The sequence below is a fragment of the Topomyia yanbarensis genome, chromosome 3 (genome assembly GCF_030247195.1).
Source record: "Topomyia yanbarensis strain Yona2022 chromosome 3, ASM3024719v1, whole genome shotgun sequence".
In the NCBI taxonomy this organism is placed as follows: domain Eukaryota; kingdom Metazoa; phylum Arthropoda; class Insecta; order Diptera; family Culicidae; genus Topomyia; species Topomyia yanbarensis.
In genome coordinates, this window is record NC_080672.1 from 421886476 (window position 1) to 421913265 (window position 26790).

General features: G+C 38.7%; 1 protein-coding gene across 4 annotated transcripts in view; it reads right to left on the minus strand.

Annotated features, from left to right (window-relative positions):
• The window catches only part of LOC131692963 (guanine nucleotide exchange factor DBS), a 382061-nt gene that overhangs the window by 322020 nt on the left and 33251 nt on the right, over positions 1–26790 (minus strand). The window contains exons 1-2 of one of the 4 annotated variants that reach the window (XM_058980405.1): positions 25817–26132; positions 24904–25339 (exon numbers count right to left, since the gene is read on the minus strand). The exons of the other annotated variants lie outside the window; for them this stretch is intronic. Coding sequence (XP_058836388.1) covers positions 24904–24925 — 22 coding nt within the window. The 5' untranslated portion in view covers positions 24926–25339; positions 25817–26132. Of the gene's footprint in view, positions 1–24903; positions 25340–25816; positions 26133–26790 lie in introns of those variants that run through there. 4 annotated transcript variants of the gene reach the window in all.

Genomic DNA, 26790 nt, shown 5'->3' on the forward strand with positions numbered 1-26790 from the left:
GAGTTCCAACAAATAAATAAAAGTATAGTCCAGGATATGCTGAACAACTTTGCCGAAGGATGTATAGTGTTAGAATGTTTCTAAGCCATGTTATAGCTGTTCAAAGTTCGATACATCGAATTAAATGCCAAAAATCATTTTTATTGCCAACACTGCGAGTGTACCAATGGTATTTCATATAGCATTCCAAAATAACATTATATATTTTAGATTTACCACATTGGTGTGTTTGCATGAATTATTCAAAAGCCTTAGCTCAATTTCATGAGCGTAGGTAGTTGAGCAATAGGGCGTAGTGAGGGGTGAGCGGGGGGGGGGGGGGGTACTTTAATATGTAGAAATTCGAATTAAAAAGTTGTCGAGTTGGAATGTTCAGACGAATTATTTCAAAACATTTACACAATGTCCTACGCATAATAGTAACGATGAAATAAAACATACTGTATCCCTTTGCCTTGACTTTTATCAATAGAAGTTACGTTACAGACTGAATCAACTGATGTCGACGTTACAGACTGAATCAACTGATTTGATGGGATGCTCATTTGGATGCTGTTCGATCACCGAAGCAAAAATTGCTGTAGGGATCTGGTGGATTTCATGTTGAAATCCAGAAATTAGCTTCACGCCTCGGCATCGAACAGCATAGAAATGAGCATGCTATCAAATCATAATGCGTATTAAACCGAAATATAATCAATGCAATCCCCTGACATATCAACTCGACATCAGTTGATTCAGTCTGTAACGTAACTTCTATTGATATAAGTCAAGGCAAAGGGATACAGTATGTTTTAGTTCATCGTTACTATTATGCGTAGGACATTGTGTAAATGTTTTGAAATAATTCGTCTGAACATTCCAACTCGACATCTTTTTAGTTCGAATTTCTACATATTAAAGTACCCCCCTCACCCCTCACTACGCCCTATTGCTCAACTACCTACGCTCATGAAATTGAGCTAAGGCTTTTGAATAATTCATGCAAACATACCAATGTGGTAAATCTAAAATATATAATGTTATTTTGGAATGCTATATGAAATACCATTGCTACACCCGCAGTGTTGGCAATAAAAATGATTTTTGGCATTTAATTCGATGTATTGAATTTTGAACAGCTATAACTTGGCTCAGAGACATTCTAACACCATACATCCTTCGGCAAAGTTGTTCAGCATATCCTGGACTACATTTCTATCTATTTGTTGGCATACTACAGGAAGAATTGTGGTCTGTAGAATTAAAAATTCAAAAATGTAGGTTTTCCCATACTAATCTCCATACAAATTTCAAAGGCAATGCGCTACGCCGGGTAAACACCAATCGACCCCAAATTTTGCACAGTTGTTTGGGACTCCAAAAGGAACCAAAAAAGTGCTGTGCTGAAAAAACGATCATTTTGCCCCACCCTAATATATACACCGTGCCAGACGCGTGTGCGCCCACCACTACCTACCACTACGTCATCGAAACGCAATTAGCGGACAGAGCGAGAGAAGATATATCTCAGCGAATATACGTTCCAGTTGCACATGAGAGAATAATGGTGAGGGAGCATATGAGCTTCCAAGATTGAGCTGGTTCACCACGTTTAGGTGCACCAGTTCGACGTTTACACATCGATAAATTCTCGCGTGCTTTTTAAAATGGACCTATGCACAAAAGAGAGCCTCTCTTCGTTTACTTTCTCTTTCGATTATCACGGCTTCACCATTATTCTTTCCAATAATGTTGCAGTACATATTGATAGAATATGATTTCGACTAGCATATTATGCTAAAAGTTGAGCAGCAAACGCAAATGCGACCGTGTTATTAGCGGAAGAGAAAGTAAACAAAGAGAGGCTCTCATTTGCACATCCCTAGTAACAATTGAGGTTTTTTGAAGCTCTTGAAGCCCTTCTCAAAACTTAGAATGCACTTGTAGTGTGCTATAAAACCAGAATTGCTACTTGGGATAGGACCTTTTTAATAAGTGCGCTTGAATTGGTTGAACGGAAACGCACACAATTTAACAACTGTATAATATAAGAATATACTCAACATGTTCTGATACTTTGGTGTACGAGTTCTTACATTACGGTTTGTATCCTGAAATGTTTCGAAAAAATAACACATGAGAAATATTTCGTTGATGCAAGCGTGACTGCCTGTAGTTAGCTAATTTTGAACATCTCAGCATTTCGGCACACGCAAAAAGTATTATATTGTCAATTCCAATTGAACATCAAATTTTCTCAAAGTTTAGGTACCAATTATTATTTGAATATTTAATGTTTTTCCTTTTATTGTATTTGAAAACCACAACCCGTGCACTGCACAGGTTGATCAGGTGGACGAGACGCCACTGCAGATCGGAAAACTAGAAGTGTCAGGGTCATTAGAAAGCGGGTTAAAATCTTACGGACCGTCGGTTCTCATGGTAAAGACGGACGAGTCTGTCTTGGCCATGAGACATGCTGGTAGACTGGAGCGATTCGTGGTCATGCTGGGTAAGCTCGCCACCTGCCAGCAGAAGACAAAAGATTAGTCTGTAAAATTTTAGGCCTGTTTCTAATGACTAACCACTTCTAATTTTCCGATCTGTATATTTCACATCCTTGCTCTCCCTTGAGTACTACAGGTCTAAATTTTCATAACTTTCCCTACCCAATAATCTCTAGCTAATTAAATGTCGTTAAAAAGTAAAAAACTCTATTTCCGGTTGTCGCTGTGACAATCCCGTTGACGTGACAGCTGACGGCCCCTACTGTATCGCGACGAGAAGTGTTGCCAGTATCCACACAATTCGAACGAAAGCGCTCCGACTGGACAGATAGAATTGCAACCATCCAGTTAAACACGAAGTACATCCTAGTCTAGGCAGTTTCAGAAGAGTAATGTTGTGTGGTACATTATCAAATGCCTTTGAAAAAATCAATATAGGTATATTGCATAAGTTTTCTGACGCTTCTCGACAGCGGGGACTAAGAGTTAGTGTACGTTATCAAATTTGAACAGGTAAAGAGTTGCGTTACCAATTCGTGCTGAGAAGCAGTAGCGCACATCTCATTGTAAACTATTATTTATTTTTCTACTTTGAAAAATACCTGCAACTTCCAACTCACTCGATGTTTCAAGGTATTAAAACTAATATTCGGATCTAAAATATAACTTTTACAACAATGTTATTATTGTTATTTATCAGTGTGCAATCGGGCTGCCTCAACAACCTATTTCTGCAATCTATGTGCATTAACTGTACACCTACCGCCTCACCGTTGCACTTGACAGAGTGTGCAATGCTTTATGGTCACAACTACTACCGCGCACATGGCTTCCCATAAGCGTTTTGGCGGCTCAGAGGCTGTCCTTCCATGTTGCTCAGAGATATATTGCTCCTATACACATCCATGCATACAGGTATACATTAGAGTGGGGCATAGTTATATGAAAAAAATGAAATTTCGCTCCGAGTAACTTTTTGGAACCCGTTTGGCTCCCAGAACAACTCTACAAATTTTTAGCTCGATCGGTGAAACTATATTTTTGCGCCCACGGTTTAAAGTTTACATGGGATTTCGTATAGGGGAATAGTCTTTTGCAAAATAATTCTTCCAAGAGTCGCCCGTTACATCCTAAAAATAAATAGAAGCCTGATTTTTATAGAAAATGTGTCAAGGAAACAAAGTCTAGAAGACTGCGAAATGATCTGATGCTTGTGGAAAAAGTTATTAAACAAAAACCGATTGATGCTCTGAAGATTGATGAAAATTTCACTTTTCATAGCATCACTCCTGCTGACGTCCGAATTATATACAAAATCTTTAATTTTCTCTTATTATGTGCAAAAGAAGCCTCAAATAATCCTTCAAATCTCTTGCGAAGTGGCCAAACAGTATAAATAAATGATTTAGACACATTAAGAGAAGATTAAAACAAAATTGCGTATAATTGGTCAACCAACAGCAGTGGTGCTAGAAAATATGAATATTTCATCAATTGTCAGAGCATCAATCGGTTTCTGCTTAATAACTTTTTTCTCAAGCGTCAGATCGTTTCGTGGTTTTCGAGACATTGTTTCTTTGTTAAATTTCCTATAAAAGCCACATAATGATTTTATTTTTTTTGCGAAAGTTAATTTTTCCATAGAAAATCCCATGTGAACTTTAAACAGTGGGCACAAAATTATAGTTTCAGGGGTCGAGCAAAGAATTTGCACAGTTGTTCTAGGACCCAAATGGTACCTAAAAAGTTACTCGGAGCTGGAATCTAATTTTTGTCCCACCCTAGTATACGTACGGGCTTACATTCATACATACATACTATTTGGCACAAGTTTAGAGCGTGTAACGTCGTGTCATCTAGTATGTGTAATCCTATAGGAAATCATCCTAGCATCGCCTTGGAGTCTACATACAAATTTCGCACTGAATCTCTTTCTAATCTCCTCTTTGTCTCATAGGTTTGAAGCGTATCAATCGACTATTAATTGATAAGGTAAACTTACTAGCAGTTTTAGTCCTTACTGACAAATACATTTTTCTACAACTGTGCTATTTCATCTCTATCTTATAACAGCATTCGATTATCCCTGTTTTAGTCAATGTACGCATTCATTACATTATGGACCAGGTAAAACCCTCATTTTTTTTCTATTATTTTTATCCTGAGTAACTAGACGAGTGAAGGCATTTTAGGGCTTCACGAAAAGAATCTCTGCCTATAAAGGACATAAGAATTATTTATCCACTATTAAGCATAAGCATAAGAGATCGCCCGTAGTTGCTACTCCGTTATTGACCAGAACCAAATTAGGTTGCAAAATGTTCAATGGAACAACATGCTTGGGAATAACATGATGATCCACATTTTGCAATCTATATTGATTTCTGCATGCTGATCAATGACGACGCTGGCCACGTCCGAATGCAGATCTTCTGGGAAAGGAAGGAATAGTTAGTCCGATACATGTTGCTACTAGAGACCGAGGAATTCTGTGCATCTCCACATGTACCACGGGAAGGGAAAAGTTGTTAGTAAGTGCGTCAATAGCGTTATCATGTAATAATTGCTCTGGGCAGCCGGTTGCCGATAATTTGGGAAATTTATCATTTATTGTATTAATGTTGGTTAACAAAATAAACAACTTGAACTCCGGATAGCCGGCTATAAGGAGCACTGCTTAATTTTTTTTAATAATATTGAATCACGTGACGAGTTTTTTCGTGGTTTCTATCGTGTCGGTGCTGATTTTATCCGACGATCGTTTGAATAACATGAGGAATCTTATGCAGAAAGTATTTGCATGCGTCTTTATGTTTTCTTGTGTCAAGTACTATTCCTGTAGATAGTTGGAATTGCACATGTATAATGATTGCGAAGTAAGAGACAAGGTGCTTATAGTTCTAAGGTGATTCGTCTTTGGCAGCAACTAGGTGAGGAGTGAAGTAAGCGTGCAGCAGACTGCGGGGAAGAGAAATGACAGCCAGCAACTTTGTTTACCTACTGAAATCAAAGCAAACATATGGGAAAAACTAGTAAACAATGTTGGTAGCTATCGTTTCTAAAACCAACATGGCTGATCGGCATTTTTTAGGATCGTATCACTTGAGAATAAAAACTCCTTGGTAAGAGAGGCTTTTATTAATATTAAACTTTATTAAGTAGTGTACAAACTGAGTTATTTCCGTTGTTACGTTGCGTTGCGTTGTGACGATGATTTTGGCGAATACACACTTCATCATGTTCGACTGCTGATTATCTAATAAGAGTTGCTTAGGAAGTGGTAAGTAGGAATTCTTACCAATCCGATCCATATTAGGACCTCAACAGCCCCATCTCCATCGTTCTCGGGGAAGAACAAAGGACTAGGTAGACGGGAAGTGTTGATGCTCCACCTACTTAACGGAAGGACGACGATTCATCAGACTCTTCCATAGGTGTCGCGGAGTTGGTGGTTTGGAAGCGAATAGGGTCTAGGATTCGCTCCAAGCAAGCGATATGACCTGTAAAGCATAGTTTAACAGGTAGTTTTCGAGAACACGATCGTTCGAAAAAGAAGATCTTGTTTAGTTTTTGGTTCTTTTTAAACTCTGAGTAGCCGGCTACCGAGAGTATCCTATGTTTTCTAAACAAAAGCAATTTCAACTCCACACAGCCGACCGTGAGAGTATTGCTTAGAAACGTTAATCCTTCTCTACGATATATTTTTAGGTTGCAAACTACCGAGTAATAACACTTTATACAGATAAAGAGTTATGCAAACTCGAGATATTATAAATCAACGAAAGTATTTTCTATTTTCCATATCGGATTCTTTGTGAAATACACGTATACGAACGATTATATCGAACATTGAAGGGAAATACAGAGGATCGTTATGCACGGGCTTGTTACCAATAACGGAACTTGAAATTAGATTCATTAAAACAGACGCGGCGGATTTTAAATACGTATTGACCCGCGATCATCGATACTAGTAAAAATTAAAGTCTTATTGGAGCTGATTTCCGAACAACTTTTACGGTATTGTTTTCTCGGCTAGATCTGTTCACACCCTCTCATTCTGCTACTAGCGGCAGAAGACTGATAGCTCCCAGTCGTCGCCGGTTTAAGGACCAAATGTCATCAATAGACTAAGACTCGCGTGGAGGCATGAGATAGAATTGAAAGCTAACCAATGAACATGGCAGCAAACACTTATTCTTCGTGCTGACATAACTGAAGGTAATTGCCAACCAGACCCCGATTCCTCTCGCGCATTGTCTATTCTCAACCCTTATACATAATTGAAGTCGTCATTCCACTCAAATAGGGCCATGTGTTTTCCCTATGCACATTGAATGCTCGTTGGTAAAACAAACCCCAAACAAACATAGAAATTAGTTTTCTCAGTCCAAAGAAAAGTTGGCCGACCGGTGGATACGTGTTCCCTTACAGTGCTATCACATCAACGAACACCCAAAATTTACATGCGACAAAATATCTGCAATCCCGAATACAAAAGAATCAAAACCTCTACTCATTTGCAATAAAATAATAAAGCAAAAAAACAGCTGAATATCCAAGGCGGCTCATTTTCAAAGATAACACCGCCGATGAAACACCCAATAAAAATAGGTGACAAGGGACCGGCTGGTTTGCCCCCTGTTTTTCGGGCGAAGAATTTTGGGGCGACACCTGGTAGTCGCTAGTCGCCGGTGAAACGCCAATTATTTGAATATGTCAATTTTTCTTATTGCCGTGTTTTTTCACTTTTCGGATCGAATTTTTTTCTCTGAAAATCCTTACGGAATATGTTTTCAAAAATGCGCCATATTTCAAAACTTGCATGACCTACATAGTTATAATGTTTAGAAGATATACTTATAATTACCTAAACAGCTTTGTCGTAGACACCATCTTCCTATCTCGTTCCATTAAAAAGTTGATAACAGCACCGCCCTAACGACTAAATTCCGAACTAATATGAATTAAACGAATAAAGCGCTAGATGCTATGCAATAACTTTATCAAAGACACTATAATTCTAAAACGAAAGATAAGGAACGGACGCCCCTTTCGAAAATGCTCGTAAATTCAAAAGCAGTACATGTAATGATCTTATTTTTTCTAGACAATCTGAGTAAATGAACTACTAATAAAATAATGAATTACACCAAAAAAAATTTATTTAGAAATGAGGAAGCTTTTTCATTTCTTGTAAAAAGTGCAAAATGTGGAATACCCCCTTCTGGGCGCCAGCTGATATGTGAAATTAATAATTAGTTATTAGTTCAAGGCTTACTTTTCGATATAAAGTTTGTAAATTTTAAAGATGACGGCGAAAATTGGTTTAAATCACTTTCAGTACAATGTCCGAACTCTCGGGATTTATCGATCGAACAGAATAACTTGTTCTATGTCGCGTTTCACTCGAATTAATTTGCGCCATATTCTCACGGAAATAAGTCGTGTGAAGTAGCTTTTTCCCGTGCAGACCCCGTGATTGAACTGAATAGTTCAACCACGGGATCTGCATTTTACAAAGGTGAGCCTCGACCTCCCATAACAGACGATAGTCCATCTTTCCTAACCCTAGCTCTTGATACTCGTGCACTGACACTGTGCGCAAACTCCACTATATACATATGAGAAACAGATAGTTTCGTGTCGATTTTGCAATCAAATTGCACACTACGTTCACACGCAGAATCTTTCAAGAAAAGCGCATCTATGGCAAACACACAAACTTTGATATCTTCAGTTAATCAAAAACCTACTAAATTGATGTTTTGAATTTTTTAGGAATTTTTGGAATTGGGCGATGACAAGATTTATTTTGTTGATTTTTTTGCCTTTCTCATATAAAGAAAGGCTATGCAATCACTGTAAAAATCGACTTTTTAACCGAGGCCCGGAGGGCCGAGTGTCATACACCATTCGATTCAGTTCGTCGAGATCAGCAAATGTCTGTGTGTGTGTGTATGTATGTGTGTGTATGTGTGTGTATGTGTGTGTGTGTCATTTAAACTCACACAATTTTCTCAGAGATGGCTGAACCGATTTTCGCAAACTTAGTTTCATCTGAAAGGTATAACGCTCCCATAAGCTGCTATTGAATTTTTAGTTGATCCGACTTCCGGTTCCGGAGTTACGGGTTGAAGAATGCGGTCACACAGCAAATTCCCATATAAACTGGTACCACCATGATGTTCAAATGATGTAAAACATATTAAAATTTATGTAACATTACTCTAGTTTGCGGGTCTGGATCACTAATGATCAATCAAAGCAGCTTTGACCACATTGGCCACCTATGACGGTTCATGACGCCCCCGGGGAACCCGCCAAGTTCCTAAGCTAATATCACACCCATTCCACAACGAATTCTCTACCGATTTTTACGAACTTAATTTCAAATGAAAGATACAGTAATGCCATTGACTGCTGCTGAATTTCATTCGGTTCTGACTCTTGCTTCCGGAGTTACAGGGGTGTTAGTAAGGATACACTGGAATTTCCCATATAAATCGGTACAATCGTAATACCTCAGAGGCTAAAAACTATTGAAATGGTCACCAAATTACTTCTAATCGTAGATCTAGATCACTGATTGCCAATTAAACATTCTTTGAATATATTGTCCACTATCGACGATTCCGGAAGTCCGGAATTCCGGGCATATTCCACAATTAAAGTCACATCGGTTCATCGGTGATGACTGAACCGATTTTCTCAAACCAAGTCTCAAATGGAAGGCAAAATATGCAGTTGAGTATTGCGTAGCCGCCCCTTCCCCCCCCCTCCCCACCTTGCCCTTACACCTCCCTCCTTCATCACTCCCCTCTTCTTGGATCACCCTCACGCCCAGATTTCCTTCATACACCCCGTATACCGAAATAAGATGAAGGATTTCTGACGCATCCTCCACACCCACTCTACTAAACCCCCATTCCCTACACATTCAAACGCATTCCACCAACCTTTGCAAATAATAATCACATGAAGATAACATTGAACTCATGCTTATTAAGCTAATTAAATATTTTTCTTTTGCCTTTTTTATATAGAAAGGTTATGCAATTGCTCCGAAAACCGACTTTCTAACCGAGGCCCGGAGGGCCGAGTCTCATATAACATTCGACTCAGTTCGCCGAGATCGCAAAATATCTGTGTGTATGTATGTGTGTATGTATGTATGTGTGTATGTGTATGTGTGTATGTATGTGTGTGTATGTGCGGATTTGTTAACAAAATGTCCCCATCGGTTACTCGGAGATGGCTGAACCGATTTTTACAAACTAAGATTCAAATGAAAGGTATAATATTCCCATAGGTTGCTATTGAATTTCATTTTCAACCGACATCTTGTTCCGAATTACGAGTTGAAGAGTATGGTTACAAAACAAAATTTGTTGATTTTTCCAAATCGGTTTCTCGTAATTTTCTGAACCGATTTTGACAAACTTAATTTTAAATGAAAGGTCCATCAGCTGCTGTTGAATTTTGTGTGGATCCGAGTTCTGGTTCCTGAATTACAGGGTGATACGTACGATCACGCAGCAAATCCCGATTCTAACGAATTCTGCGATGAATGTAAAAAGGTAATTTTTTTTCCAAAATGTAAACACAACTGTTGAATTTGTAGATCTAGGTCCCCAACAGTCATTCAAAGTCTCTTTGGCCACACTGGCCACCATCGACGGATCCGGATGCATCCAAAGTCAGAATAACGGTTATAATGGTTTCTCGAAAATGGCTAGATTTGCTCAACTTAGTCTCAAATGAAAGGTGTTGCGTCCCCAGAAACTGATATTAAATTCCATCTCCATCCGACTTCCAGCACCGGAGTTACGGGTTGTGGAGGTCGATCACATAGAAAACTCCGATTCAAACCGATACCGTGATGAATGCAAAAAGGTGCTCTTATATATACTTACCAAGTGTAATAAGAATGAAAGACATTTCCATAAAGTTATATTGTACGAACCAGCTATTAAATCATAGTTTGGAGAAATGAGAAAGGCACAACTGCACCTCTAGGTGGATTAAAACAGGTTTTTTTTGTTGGAGACGAACCACTGCGACCAGTATTTAGATCTATTGTGGTATGCCCCTTCTTTAATCTAAGTGTACTATCTACTATGACATATCACTATTGATGAGTGATTGTCGTTATTGAGATACACACTCTTCCCAGTTAGGCACTCCACTTCGTATGAAGTTTATTACCTGCTTGGGATTTGCAGTCCAAATATCAAAAGGCTCCAATGTTCCTTTACCGAGGACTCTTAGTCTGCGTTGTATCAATGCACTGCATTCGCAGAGCAGATGTTCTGATGTTTCACTTTCAAATCCGCAGACGCGGCATGTATCGTTTGTATATTTACCAATTTCTTTAAGATAATGTTTACTCGGACCGTGTCCGGTAAGTAGTCCTGTCATGATCCTTAGCTCTTTTTTGTTTAGTCTAAGCAACTCCAGGCTTTTTGCCTTTCTCAATAGAAAGGTATTGCAATTGCTCTGAAAACCGACTTTTTAACGGAGGGCCGAGTGACATATACCATTCGATTCAGTTCGTCGAGTTCGGCAAATGTCTGTGTGTGTATGTACGTGTGTGTGTATGTGTGTGTGTGTATATGTGTGTGTGTCATTTAAACTCACACAATTTTCTCAGAGATGGCTGAACCGATTTTCGCAAACTTAGTTTCATATGAAAGGTATAACGCTCCCATAAGCTGCTATTGAATTTTTAGTTGATCCGATTTCCGGTTCCGGAGTTACGGGTTGAAGAGTGCGGTCACCCAGCAAATTCCCATACAAACTGGTACCACCATGATGTTCAAATGATGTAAAACATATTAAAATTGATGTAACATTACTCTAGTTTGCGGGTCTGGAACACTAATGATCAATCAAAGCAGCTTTGACCACATTGGCCACCTATGACAGTTCATGACGCCCCCGGGGAACCCGCCAAGTTCCTAAGCTAATATCACACCCATTCCCCAATGAATTCTCTACCGATTTTTACAAACTTGATTTCAAATGAAAGATACAGTAATACCATTGACTGCTGCTGAATTTCATTCTGTTCTGACTCTTGCTTCCGGAGTTACAGGGGTGTTAGTAAGGATACACTGGAATTTCCCATATAAATCGGTACAATCGTAATACCTCAGAGGCTAAAAACTATTGAAATGGTCACCAAATTACTTCTAATCGCAGATCTAGATCACTGATTGCCAATCAAACATTCTTTGAATATATTGTCCACTATCGACGATTCCGGAAGTCCGGAATTCCGGGCATATTCCACAATTAAAGTCACATCGGTTCATCGGTGATGACTGAACCGATTTTCTCAAACCAAGTCTCAAATGGAAGGCAAAATATGCAGCTGAGTATTGCATCAGAGCCCCTCCGCCCCCCCCCCCCACCGCCTTGCCCTTACATCTCCCTCCTTCATCACTACCGTCCCCTTGGACCACCCTCACGCCCGCATTTCCTTCATCCACCCCGTATACCAAAATAAGATGAAGAATTTCTGACGCATCCTCCACTCCCACTCTACTAACCCCCCATTCTCTCCACTTTTAAACCCATTCCACCAACATTTCAAAATATAATCACATGAAGATAACATTGAACTCATGCTGATTAAGCTAATTAAATACTATTCTTTTGCCTCTCTCATATAGAAAGGTTACGCAATTGCTCCAAAAACCGACTTTCTAACCGAGGCCCGGAGGGCCGAGTCTCATATAACATTCGACTCAGTTCGCCGAGATCGCAAAATATCTGTGTGTATGTATGTGTGTATGTATGTATGTATGTATGTATGTATGTGTGTGTGTATGTGTGTGTGTATGTGACCAAAAATGTCACTCATTTTTCTCAGAGATGGCTGAACCGATTTTGACAAACTTAGTCTCATATGAAAGGTGCAACGTTCCCATAGGCTGCTATTGAATTTCTAATGGATCCGACTTCCGGTTCCGGAATTACAGGGTGATAAGTACGAACACGCAGAAAATGTCGATTTTAATAAATTCTGCAATGAATGTATAAAGGTGAAATTTTTTCCAAAATATGACCACAACTGCTTCGATTTGTAGTATTAGGTCACTAACATCCATTCAAAGTCTATTTGGCCACATTGGCCACCATCCTCAGTTCCGGAAGCCCCGGCGGAAGTATCGAAATTCAGAATAACAGTCACATCGGTTTCTCGGAGATGGCTAGACCAATTCGACTAAACTTGGCCTCAAATGAAAGGTATTGCGTCCCCGTAAATGCACGGAAACGCTCGCAATTGCATAGCAACTAAATCATAAGTTGTATTTCTGAAATCGACTAGTTAAAATTTGGTACAGCTAAACGATTGTTGATTTTTCTAAACTTTCATTTTTGTTTTTGGAATAACAAAACAGTGGCTGAAACAACTAAACCATCTAGTTGAAAATACGATGCTGTCAGTTAGCATAGACATACACCACCGCCAATCAGCCCATCAAATAAGTTGTATCAACTAATATTCTAGTTGAATTCAAGGTTTGTGCGAGTTGAAAATTAATGCCAAGTTAGTTGTTTCAATCAAATGTATTATTAATAATTTTATTTTTTCGATATTAAAAACGCAGTTTTCTTGATAATACATTTTCATTATTAAATTAGGAAAATATTCCGGATCGCAGAATTTTCGAAATATGGGTTATTTTTGTTCGAAATACTAAATACCCAATTTTATAAAAATCAATGAAAAAAATCGGGGAGAAAGCTTACTACTTTGAACTGAAAGAGTAAATTATTTCTATTACCTTACTAACAGTACCAGTGGTATTGCGCATGAGATAGTGACGTTTAGGACGAAGGTAGTGTGATGCGTGATGTGACCGAAAAGTCGAGTCCAGGGATTCGATGCGACGAAAAGCTGCCGAGAAACTGCTGGACAAGGCGGTCTTGATCTCGCAGTCGAAAGTGCAAACAAATCTGTGATCCACTCGTTTGCCCGGCCGGTATACTCAAACCCGGGGGGCTATCCTGATGTGTCGTAGCGACATTAGACGCTAACAATGTTTTATTTAGTAACAATAGGATAGTATTTATTAACAAAAATAAAATATTGTCTGTGCCTAATGTTGCTACGTCACATCGCTTTTGTCTCGGGGTGTCCAATTGGCCAAGCCGCATCACACTACCTTCGCCCTAAACGTTACTTTCACAATGGTTTATGTATACTCTCCCTTTTCAGCCGCAGTCTACTCTGCCTATAATCAAAGAACATAAGACTGCCTCTGGTGTCACCAGTTTTCTTAAAAGATTAATGTAGCTAACATGACGTTTCCCTTATGGCGATTTCGCTTGAACCTGAAACTGGGTCAGGTTCTAACCCCAACCGCTGTCAGTTCATACATGTTGACAGCAGTTGGGGTTAGGAACTGACTCTGTTTCGCCTCAAACAAAAACCACATTAGACTAATCCTCGAAAAGGTTTAAATGCCTTCGCTAAAGACATCGACGTGCTTCAAATCGAGACGATCGTTAGATCGATGATAAAATGGTAATTAATTACTCTCCAATTACCTATCCTATTGTCTATCCAAAACACTGCAATGTTCATTTCCGATTTGCTCTGCATAAGACATACTAGTATTTCGTATTGCAACTGATTACCAAAATTTCGTAGATTTTAGAATCAAAATTATTTCCCGTGCTTTAAGCACATGTCTTATAGCAGCTTTCAATCCATATGCCACATATCAACTTTATAAGAAAGTTGCTTTCATTCATCATGTCGCGTAGATATTTCAACGGACGAAGAAATCTCCATCGATGGCACCATCAAAAGCCGTAAAACAGGACTCTGTCTAAACGTCGCGCCCATAAAGAAAGTCGCGAACCCTAGAGCTGGAAAACAAATTAGTAATCAGTAATAAAACGATATTTTTTCACTGCAGCATTAAGTGTTTAAACGACATGCCTTTTTTCGATGTCGCCGGTTTCAATCGCAAGTCGTCTTTGAGTATGACCATGATGGCAACTACCGGTGAAATACAAGTCATGCACTGATCAGCATGATCCAAAGTTAATCGTGTGAACAACTTTTAGCCGGTGCTGGAGTTGACCAGCCCCTGAAAGAACGTCGACACATTCAGTTCAACAGGAACAGGATACTTGAAGTAACAATCTCCTAATCGAACAATTTCACCAAGGCATGTCGAACAACCAGACTCATTGTTGAAAAATTGCTGCAAGTAAATGAATGTCATTGTATTAATAACGTAAAAAGAGCGATAAATACCTTTCTCTAATATTTTCTGCCTTGGTGTAAACCGAACTGATGCCATTTAGCGAAGTCCGATCAATTGAGTTGTGTTGAAATTAGTGTCAGTAACCGTTTATGATTACAGTTACTATTTTCTCTGAATATAGTAGCTCTAGTTAGGACTGGATCAAATTAGCTACGCGATTGTGTTGTCTTCTCTGAGCTATAACCAGCGATGCCAGATGTGAAGACATGTCTGTATTTTGAAGAAATTTGAAATGTTGTGATGACGCGTTTTTCATTTTAAAGACAAATTTTTCGAATATCTGGCTGATTTCTAAAACCGATAAAATTAATAAACCGATTCTAAATCCTGGTCGTTGAATACAAATGAAGGCTTTTTTTTATTCAATGTGAGGATATTTGAAAAATATACCTGGTACGTCTATAACGCCCCATATACGTCTTCAACGATTAGGATAAGGAATCAGTTATTGACTATGAGCAAGATTTCTACCAGATTTCCGAAAAAGTAGTCTATAGATTTGCATACAAAATGTAAAAAGTGTCTTCACAACATTTCTGTCTTTAAAATGAAAACATTTCTTTATATCTGGCATCGCTGCCAAAGAGCTGACACCCAGTTAAGCTCAGCCGGAAACGAATTGGAATTCTGGCTGGTTCCAGTTCGTATTCCGGCTCCAGTGACACAACCGATTCCAGTTAGAATCGGTTGTGTCACTGGAGCCGGAATGCGAACTGGAACCAGCCAGAATTCCAGTTCATTTCCGGCTGAACTTTACTGGGCACATTTCAATCAAATGACAGATTGCATCATTGAATTTTTCAATGTTGGTACGAGAGGTATGACCAAAAACCATGTGCTATAATTTTGATGCTATAAATAAGTATACATATTGACACAGGTTTTTCATTAGGGCCTAAGTCGCAATGTTCTCAAATGGATAAAAATCAGTTTCAATATTCTTCGATTCTTTTCTAAATGCATCTTTTATGATAAATATAAATTATTTTATGACAATGTTTTTCCTAAAGCATCCATGGTTAAACCTTATAACAATATAACAAAGAATTTGATTCCTATAAGTTTTTGTTGGTAGAAACTAAAATAATGCATACGGCCAATTTGCTTTCCAGTCGTGATTTCGCCCTTCAGAATTTGTCGTTTGCGAAAAGGCTAAACCGTGAACTTGATTTCCAGAAGGGCACAGTAAATTAGGGGTAGGCTGTGGTTGTCAAACGACATATATTTTGTGCGCACCCAACATCTTGCCTCGATCCAGCACTTTAGATCCCGTTTTTTGGTTACTTCATCCCAAAAAGAGAATACTGGGTAAGTTGTTTCGCATATCTCGTTTCCTAGTCGTTGAATATTTGTAAAATCTATTGTTTATTGCTTCTTAACCGTGCTAATCAGGTCCGGTCCAGCTGATGTTGAGTACGAAATACTTGCTAGACAGCGAACGATTTTGTTTATGTTTTTCATAAAATACGTACGAAGTTATAAAAGAAATAATAATATTGACAGTTTTAGGTTTTTTCCCGATGTTGGTACGACAGAAATGACCAGTTGCGATGCTATAAATTACAACACGATAATATGAATACCTCTAAAAATTAGAGCACTCTAGTTAGAGTGCGGCGCATTTGACGTATCCAAACGAGCAGAAATCTGACATTTCTATTGTGAATACGTCAAATTTCATGATCGTTTGGATACGTCATGGCCTCTTGGCCACACTCTAACTAAAGTGCTCTAATTTTTAGAGGTATTCATATTATCGTGTTGTAATTTATAGCATCGCAACTGGTCATTCCTCTCGTACCAACATCGAGAAAAAAACCTAAAACTGTCAACATTATTATTTCTTTTATAACTCCATACGTATTTTATGAAAAACATAAACAAAATCTTTCATAGTTTCGCAAGAATTACAATATTATTGTCTGCTGATGCCGAATTTAAGTATAGTATTATTGTCCTGTATTGATAATTTCTATCGTGCCCCGCAAGGTTAAGTGCATCTGGTTATTACGAGCCATCTACATGATACGAGTGGGACATGATAATCGTTTGGGATATAGGTAATTCATATATCGAGAATACACCTAGTTTATTCAATGAAATTGCCCAGGTTCATCGGAAGGTGTGATCTAATAAGACTAGTGAAGGTTTTGTGGCACTGCCCTGGTGTAATGTTTACATGATTGTCCCTATCTTATCTTTGCCAATATGTATATTGTCAATATTAGGATGACCGAACGTCCTGGCTTCGAAGGATATTCCCCGGTCAACTGCAGGTATTGATGTTCTGGAAATTCGTGGAAAATCCATGATATCTGCTTTTTCTCCTCCAAGGGCCGACTGCTTTACCCTCGTTTAACGTTTAAGCCAGGCTTTAAAGTACTGGTAAACCAGGCTTAAAAATTAAGCGAGGGTGGATACCATAAGCCATGTTTTTTCTCTGCTCATGCTCTATTATCTCTGATCCCGGCCAATCAAAACATAAGTATGATAACAAAGCATAGTAGTAGCTTGCAGCTTAAATAATTATACATGGACTTCGCGAACACAAATGTGTTCACATTGTTGTGAGCATATATCGATTTAACATGTAGTTATCAATCTAAAATAAGTTGCTACTAATAGGCTTGGTTAGTTTCATTTTTTCTATAGAGGAAGTAATGTTGAGTTTGTATCGGGGAATCTCCTTGCGACTATTGTGGGTTGTAACTAGCCTGTTCTGGCTATCCTAGTCACTATTCGCACATGCAAAAAGCAATATACTGCTAATATAATATTGCGGTTTGCTATGGTTGTTATGAGACACTGCTGGGGTTTACTGCTTCCAAGGGCCATTAGGGGGGAAACGGCAGTATAGTGGTTGAACAGACTACAAATTCGAACCTTGATATTCCAGGTTACTTGATCGTTGTCACTCGTTTGCCTGCATGCCCAACAGGTTTCCTTCAATTCAACACAGCTAACGAGACTAAGGTTTGCCTAAATGTTATCAACTACTATGTTGCTTTCTAGCGTAAATTGTTATTTTGAAATGCACTAAGAATCAGCATATAAATGATTTTTTTTCGACAAAAATTCACTCCAAATATGCAAAAGCTCTGTCGTCTGAAAAGTTGGTAAGGAATCTTATGTTGAAATAGTGAATCTTTGAGAAATAACAGGCCAAATACTTTAGTCGAAATGTCAATCCACAAGAACTTATAATATTTATAGTTTATTGAGAAATGTGAATCACGCACAATGCTACTAAAGTAACTTCTTATCGTATCGTGTAAAGCGCCGTACGGAACATAATAAACACATTACAATTAACTTACCGAAAGCAATGTTTGGTACAATATTTCATCATTGATATTTTTACAAACTGCATACTGTCACGAATCCTTTCTGTTTCGTTAGATTTCCAGAAAGTTTATGAGCATTCGAGTATCAGTCGCATGATATAAACCATTATCCTTATTTCACGAAAACACATATACTTCACTAAGATTACTAATTCAAAGTTTGGAAACTTAATCTATTGTTATACAATTGATTTTTTATTCTTAATTTCGAAACTATCATTGCAAACAGAACGGCTTTTTTAACTAAAGACATTGTTGAATTTGAATTCTAGTTTTTGTTTTCCCTTTTGCTGTCTGCATTTTCAGAAAACTGACAGCATCCAAAAACAACAATTTTTTTCAACAATTAGTGATTCGAAAATAATCAACAAATTTAGTTGAATTAGCAATTTTTAGTTGAAACAGTCAAGTCAAAAATCAAAAACTGCAATATTCGTTTTTTGTGATTGCGGGGTTTTCCGTGTGGCTATTTAATTTCATCCCGATCCGACTTCCGGTTCCGGAGTTACAGGTTGTGGCGTGCGATCACATAGCAAATTGTGATTCAAACCGATACTCCGATGAAAGCAAAAAAGGTAAAAATTTCGCTAAAATGTCTCTCAAACAACTTAAATTTGCTGTTCTCGGTCACCGACGGCCAACCAAACTTTCGTTGACTACATTGACCACCATAGACGGTTCCGGAAGTGCCCGGGAAAAGCAGCCATCTTTCAAAATTTATGAACTCACATCAGTTTCCCGGAAATGGTTGGGCCGATTTTCACAAACTTAGTCCCAAATGATAGCTATAATATCCCCATAGATGTCTATAAAATTTCGTACGGGTCGCTTATATGGTTCCGGAAATATAGACTAAACCTCATGAAATTTCAGAAATCGAATTCGTATTTTTGATGCCAAACATCTTTAAAATGCATGAAACGTCGAGATTTTATGTTATCTCGAAAAATTTTTTTTTTATAAAAATCGACTTTTTGGGACTTTGCCGATTTCACACCTTTTTGCCTTTCTCAATAGAAAGGTATTACAATTGCTCTGAAAACCGACTTTTTAACGGAGGCCCGGAGGGCCGAGTGACATATACCATTCGATTCAGTTCGTCGAGTTCGGCAAATGTCTGTGTGTGTATGTATGTGTGTGTGTATGTGCGTCTGTGTGTGTGTACGCGAACACAATCTCACTCAATTTTCTCAGAGATGGACGAACCGATTTTTACAAACTTAGTCCCAAATGAAAGGTGCAACGTTCCCATAGGCTGCTATTGAATTTCTAATGGATCTGACTTCCGGTTCCGGAATTACAGGGTGATGAGTACGATCACGCAGAAAATGTCGATTTTAAGAAATTCTGCAATGAATGTATAATGGTGAAAATTTTTCCAAAATGTGACCACAACTGCTTCGATTTGTAGTACTAGGTCATTAACAGCCATTCAAAGTCTCTTTGGTCACATTGGCCACCATCATCGGTTCCGGAAGCCTCGGCGGAAGTATCTAAATTCAGAATAACATTCACATCGGTTTCTCGGAGATGGCTAGACCGATTCGGCTAAACTTGGTCTCAAATGAAAGGTATTGCGTCCTCGTAAATGGCTATTTAATTTCATCCCGATCCGACTTCCGGTTCCGGAGTTACAGGCCTGGGCGTGCGATCACAGAGCAAATTGTGATTCAAACCGATACTCCGATGAAAGCAAAAAAGGTAAAAATTTCGCTAAAATGTCTCTCAAACAACTTAAATTTGCTGTTCTCGGTCACCGACGGCCAACCAAACTTTCGTTGACTACATTGACCATCATAGATGGTTCCGGAAGTGCCTGGGAAAAGCGGCCACCTTTCAAAATTTACGAACTCACATCAGTTTCCCGGAAATGGTTGGGCCGATTTTCACAAACTTAGTCCCAAATGATAGCTATAATATCCCCACAGATGTCTATAAAATTTCGTACGGATCGCTTATATGGGTCCGGAAATATAGACTAAATCGTCCGGTCACATATGAAATTCCCATATAAGCCGGAACTCAATTTTTTTTTTCAAAGGGGGGACCCCATGAAATTTCAGAAATCGAATTCGTATTTTTGATGCCAAACATCTTAAAAATGCATGAAACGTCGAGATTTTATGTTATCTCGAAAAAAATTTTTTATAAAGATCGACTTTTTGGGACTTTGCCGATTTCGCACCTTTTTTTTCAGTTCAATATTACCATGGCTGTTTTTTCTTTTTCAAAATTTTAGAACTCGAATAATGATTTATTTTCCTGTATATAGTTGTCATGTGATGTATAATAATAAAATGTAATATATGCATTTAAAAGTTTTTAATGAATATAAACATCGCACACATTCTCGTGATTCATGGTTTTTTCTCGTTGGGTGAGATAAATTTCTTTGATTGTTGTAGTTCAGGTGTGGTACTCCAATTGTTTTTTATACCTGTGATTTCCCACTTTTTCAATTCCATTTTGAGGGCACTCGATGAGACTCCACAGAATGGTTCTGGGCCGATAAAATTAGTGGAAGACCCTCTTCTTGCTAGCTCATAGGCTTTTGCATTCCCTGCAACTCCACAATGCCCTGGAACACCGTATACATTACCATGATTTTTCACTGCCAATTGTCGGAGTGCAAGAATACACTCCCATACTAGTTTTGAGCGACATATAGGAGCCTTTAATGCGTTGAACGCAGCCTGTCTATCTGAGAAAATGCAGATATTTGCATACCGGTAATTTCTCTTCAGACATACATAAGTTCATTCTAGAATGGCATATATTTCTGCTTGAAACACTGTCGGCCAGTATCCCCTGGAGATACTAGTGTTTATTCCTGGTCTTGTAATACCAGATCCTGTCAAATTGTTCATTTTTTGACCCATCTGTGAAGAAAGTTACTGAGCCTGGGCGGAGACTAGGGCCACTTTGTTCCCAGGTTGACCGTTCGGGCTCCATAATTTTGTAAGTAGTTTCAAAGTACGGCATCGCATGCAACCAGTCTTCATTTGCAATGACGAGGTTATTTATAGCAAAATCTTTCAGAATCGCAAGATGTCCTGTTAAATTTCCAGATAATAATTGTTTATGACGACTTATTTTCAATGCGCTTTTTTCCGCCTCAAGTTATATCACCTGATGTAGCGGAAGGAAATGCAACATTGCATCTAATGCTTTTGATGGAGTACTTCGCATGGCACCGGTTATCGCTCCACAAGCAAGCCTTTGAAGTTTACCTAGCTTTTTTGAGATGATATCCTTTTTGTTTTAGGCTACCAAACTAGCGAGGCATATGTTATTCTTGGTTTGACTATTGTAGAGTATAACCAGTGAACCATACTTGGTCTGAGATCCCATTTTTTACCAATTGTTCTACTGCACACCCAAAGAGCACTAGTTGCCTTGCCTATAACCTGCTCAATGTGCGCATTCCAGTTTACTATTTTATCGAGTATTAATCCCAGATACTTTACCTTAGAGGACATTTCAATTACTGTTTCGATGAGCAAAAGTGTTGATATGGAATATTTCCTTTTTCGAGTAAACGGGATTATGATTGTTTTGGAGGGATTTATGTTCAGGCCCTCCTTTTTACACCACTTCGAAGTGAAGTTCAGTGCAGATTGCATTATATTTAAGATAACATAATCACATTTTCCCCTCACGAGGATTACAACATCATCTGCAAATCCAATCACTTCGTATCCCATTTCAGTTAATGATTTCAATAGCTCGTCTACAACTAATGACCACAATAAGGGTGATAGAACTCCGCCTTCAGGACATCCCTTATTTGTTTTCGTAGTCAGTGGCGTGTTTCCAAGCGTGCTAGTTATTTTACGGTTTGTAAGCATTGAGTTGATCCAATTTATTGTGTAAATGTCAAACCCATGTTTTCTCATAGCATTCCGCATTGAAGTATGAGATGCATTGTCGAAAATTCCTTCTATTTCTAAAAAAGCTGCAAGTGAGATTTCTTTTATTTCAATAGAATTCTCTAGATTTCCAACCAACATGTGTAATACATCTATTGTTGATTTGTTGCTTTGATATGCAAATTGTAATTCGCTCAGTGGGGAGTCTTTCAAGTACTCTGCTTTAATGTGTAAGTCAATCATTTTCTCCATTATTTTCAGAAGTATGGAAGTTAGGCTGATTGGCCTAAAAGATTTTGGAAGTGATGTATCGCGCTTCCCCAATTTTGGTTTAAATATTACCCTTGTTTGTCTCCAGCTTGTAGGTATATAGTTTAGCATTAGGCTTGCCCTAAACATTTTCGTCAGGTATGGAATGATGTTGCTGTTTGCTTTTCTGTAGCATTATTGGCAGTATCCATGCCCGGCGATTTGAATGGTTCGAAGGAGTCGATCGTCCATTCCACCTTTGCGTCTGTAATTTTGGCACTGGCTATTTCGTGAGCTGCGGTACTAGCTTCATATGAGTCAGGCTCTGCTTCAATTTGATTCTGTGTATGTATATTATGAATGGGAAACGAACCAGGAAAATGTTTCTCCATCATGATACTAAGTATTTCTTGGGAATCAATGGTGAAAGTTCCGTCGTCCTTCTTCACACTACCTAACCCGTTTGTATAATCTTTTGAGAGAATTTGTAGTCTTGCAACGACGGGAGTTTGTTCAACCCGCTCGCACATCAACTTCCAACTCTTTCTTCACGATTTCCTAATTTCTAGGTTATATGCCGAAAGAGACTTTTTATACTCATCCCACTGTCCAGTCCGTTTAGCCCGGTTGAACAGTTTCCTAGAAACTTTCCTAGGGTTTTGTTCCACCATGGTGCGTATTTATTGGATGTATGCGTTTTAGCTGGACAGCTTCTATTATAAGCATCCATCAGTTTAGATGTTACAATATTTGTGGAGATCTCCAAATATTCTTCGGTTTGGATTTCTGCTTCAAAACATGCTTTTGCGCTCAACAGAGAGCAGAATGAATCCCAGTTTGTGTTTTTGGGATTTCTGTAAACTTCTGCTAGTGTTTCTCCTGCTTTATATTCGAAGAGCATATGTGTGTGGTCTGATAGAGAAATTTCATCAGACACATGCCAGTTTATGATGTTTTCAGAGAGTTTTTGACATTGTCAGAACCAGCACTTCCTCGCGTATAGCAATTATAAAAGTAGGTTTGTTGCCTCTATTACATATATCAATATTGTTGGATAATATATATTCTATAAGGCACTTACGCCTTTCGTTGATATCACTACTTCCCCATAGTGTATAATGGGCGTTTGTTGATCGTTGGAACCGTGTTAAACTTTATCACATGCCCAATAAATTTGAAAATGTTCTAAAACAACTCAAGGCATTCGACTAACCAAGCAACCCCCCTTTCCGTGTTTACTTTTCTATTTTGCAAAATACCTTACGTTCCAGCTCTCTCTATGTTTCAAGGTATTAAAACTAATATTCAGATCTCAAATAAAACCTTCAAAAAATGTAAACAAAATCCTAGATCAATAGTAAAGATCGAAAAATAAACACTCTTTAGCTATCCGATAAACACACAATCTGCTCGATCACCTATCATTTGCACTAGAAAGAAGGTACAAACAGCCAACGATCCATCACTGACTTTTAATGGACCAAGTGCAAAAAGCGGCCCGGCTAAACGAATCTCACCCACAAGTAGAGTCAGGAATGCTAAATAATTGCCGGCTTGTTTTTTTTCGGACGCTGCTGACGATACACGTGCCCGCGGATCGATTACGTTTATTAGCTCGATTAAAGTCTATACTGATCGTTGTGTTTACATGAGCAGAAATCGATCCGAACTAAAATGACCTGGAAAGCTGCAATAGAATCATTGTCCACCACAGCTAACAATAGTGTGCTGTTCAGTGAACAAAAAATATCAGCTATGCTGCACACAAATCTAGCATGATTGAATCAACTGAACGAAACATCGCATGTGGGACGATGTACAGTATATGAGAAGAATTAGCATATGTATTTAGCAAATGATTTTCCCCAGACAATCGAGAATATGGCAGATGACACGCGATGGTGTGGAGCCGATGCTAAATGGAATAGTTTAGCGGACGTGTGTGGATTGAATTAATTTTCTATACACTGTGAACTATCGAATATATGCAGATCACGTATGGCCTTAAACTTGCACGAAATGAACTCGAAACCCGCTTGTACAACAGTTCGTGGTTATAATATTATACTACAGCTGATTACTCTGCCGTCATTTTAAATATAATACAAGGTTATTACTTGATAGAAGCAGATTTAGATCAAACAACCAAAACAAACAGTTTTATTTTGATTAGCGACAAATAAGATGTTTGTGTTTCAAATTAATCTCGTCAGCAACTAGCCCCAACTTGGAGCCAAGTTAGACTATGCATCTAAGCTAACACCCAAACGTGCACTAGTTGGACACTAAAGTCAAACTATCACACTACACATGTGAACGCCTAAAGAAACTAGGTCCGAGTGATGTCCCGCGAAGCAAGGACAGAAACTCTGGTTTACTGATGAGAAAACGAAAACGAACTCTTGTTTTTTGGCAGCACTGTTTCTTTGAACGGTACTAGTTTAGTTACATCATTTACCTTGGCTTCAAGTTGGTGCTAGTTACTGAGGAGATGAATTCGAAACACAAAAAATCAACATAATTTATGCTGTTTATGCTCAAATTGGTTTAATCTATTTTCCCTTTGGGATTAACGCAATATCTTTGATAAACTAAAAAAAATAAGCACGAACAATAACAAAGTGCGATAAAAGAACAAACACAAGATTTAAACTCCATTTACCGGTACTTGCTGTTAGCCCCATTATCGGTTATCAGATGCTTCCCGGGCTATTCTCTACAAACAAACTGACCCGACCGTCAGTGAATCTTCTTTGCTCGATGACAAATTAAGCTCCTCAACGATTAAATAAACTTCATCCAACTCGCTTCAGATGGGTGCCACTTTTGCCGCTGACTGTTTGACCAGCTGACCATCAGTAGTAGTGACCAAACCGCCTGATAGTGGGCAGGGTTTAGTTTCCCTTTCGGAACCGGTTAGGCGGCAATTCTGCTCCAACTAGCGGTCGACCAGTGATCACTAAACAGATGGAGATCAGGTCGATCCTCTGAATGGTTTCACACTTTCACTAAACGACCGAGCATGACATTTTGCTTTTCTAGCTCAACCTTAACCAGTCACACACTATTCTGGCTCCTAGGTCGATGGTAGACGAATACTAATTTCACAAAACAAAAACAACAAAAAATATTTCACGCTGCAATTAGTGTACGTCGAGATGGAGACTTCTTCAAAAACCGATGGGCTGAGCACCTCTTTATCGTGAATAAGCGCAAAAAAGCAGGGAAAAAAAATGCCGAGCTACTTTGGTTGATGAGTTTTCACTGTACTTTTTCCGCTTTTCTTGACTGACACTAGAGAGACAGCTTAATACACGTTAGAAATAAAACAAAAAATCTTCAACTTCTACCACATATATCTCCACATCTCGACCGACAGTATGCGTGATGATGATTGCAACAATTAGAGGCTCGTTAAATTTTACGATTTCTTTTATCCGACATGGCATGTGCAATCGTATAATTTTATCATCTTCCAAATTAAACGATACTGTTGATAATCATCTTGCTAACATTCACTACCAACGATTTAGTTTGATAAATAAATCACAATTAAAATAAAATAACACACATACAGTTGAAACTTTTTTTCTCCTACCGAGAACCACTAAAATAGACATCAACACTTTCTACGTTAGAACCTGACAAACTTTTCAGAGGGGGGTGATTAGATGGCCCCCATTAAACCGATGAAGCGGCAACCACGTGGTTCAATGCCAGCAGGAACACATTCATTAGTTATTCAACACTCATATCGATGACATAAAACACCGAATCCCGTTAGAAAACAACACAACCGATCAAAGCAATCGGAAGAACCGGTGAGTGCACTGACGCACAAACAAACAAACACAATCGGGACAATCAATCAAACTAAACACACTCGGCGACTCGTTCACGGCAACTAAAGCCGCCGTCGATCGTGGATGCGGCGTGAAGTTCCAGTGCTGCTTTGGTAGATCGATTACTTCACTTCACAGCGACGCACTCTCTCTCTCTCTCTCGCTCAGTAATCTTTTACCGCGCGCGTTCCTCTCTGTTGATGCCGTCTCTTTGCTCTCTCACTCTTTTTTCTTTGTAGATCGAAGACGCACAGCTGATCGGTGTCACCCAGCGGACCACCACTCACCACATTGCGGGAGGAGGATTGAGGGCTACACCTACTTGGATCGTCATCGACGGGCGATGATTGATGATGGTGGGATCGTGTATTGTTTTACCTATACAAGCAAAGTGCTCTGTCAGTAAGCCGTCGTCGTAGAACGACCGTTGGTAGTTTTATAGCGTCGTTGATCACGCCGATTAACCGCCAATTGGCAACGGCGAAGTACGTTTGATGATAGTTTTGGATCTGCGGAAGTGGTCTGTTCGATGTACAGTGTACAGTGGAGAAGCGATTTGTTTTCACCTAACAGTGAAATGAGGCCTTTTTATATTACTTTGAGATAAAGAATATTGCAACCAAATTTGTTGCGCTTTTATTTGTTATTTATCTCTTAATTATTTAGTTTGTTATTTTATTTGCGTTTTCATGTTGCTAGTTTGATAA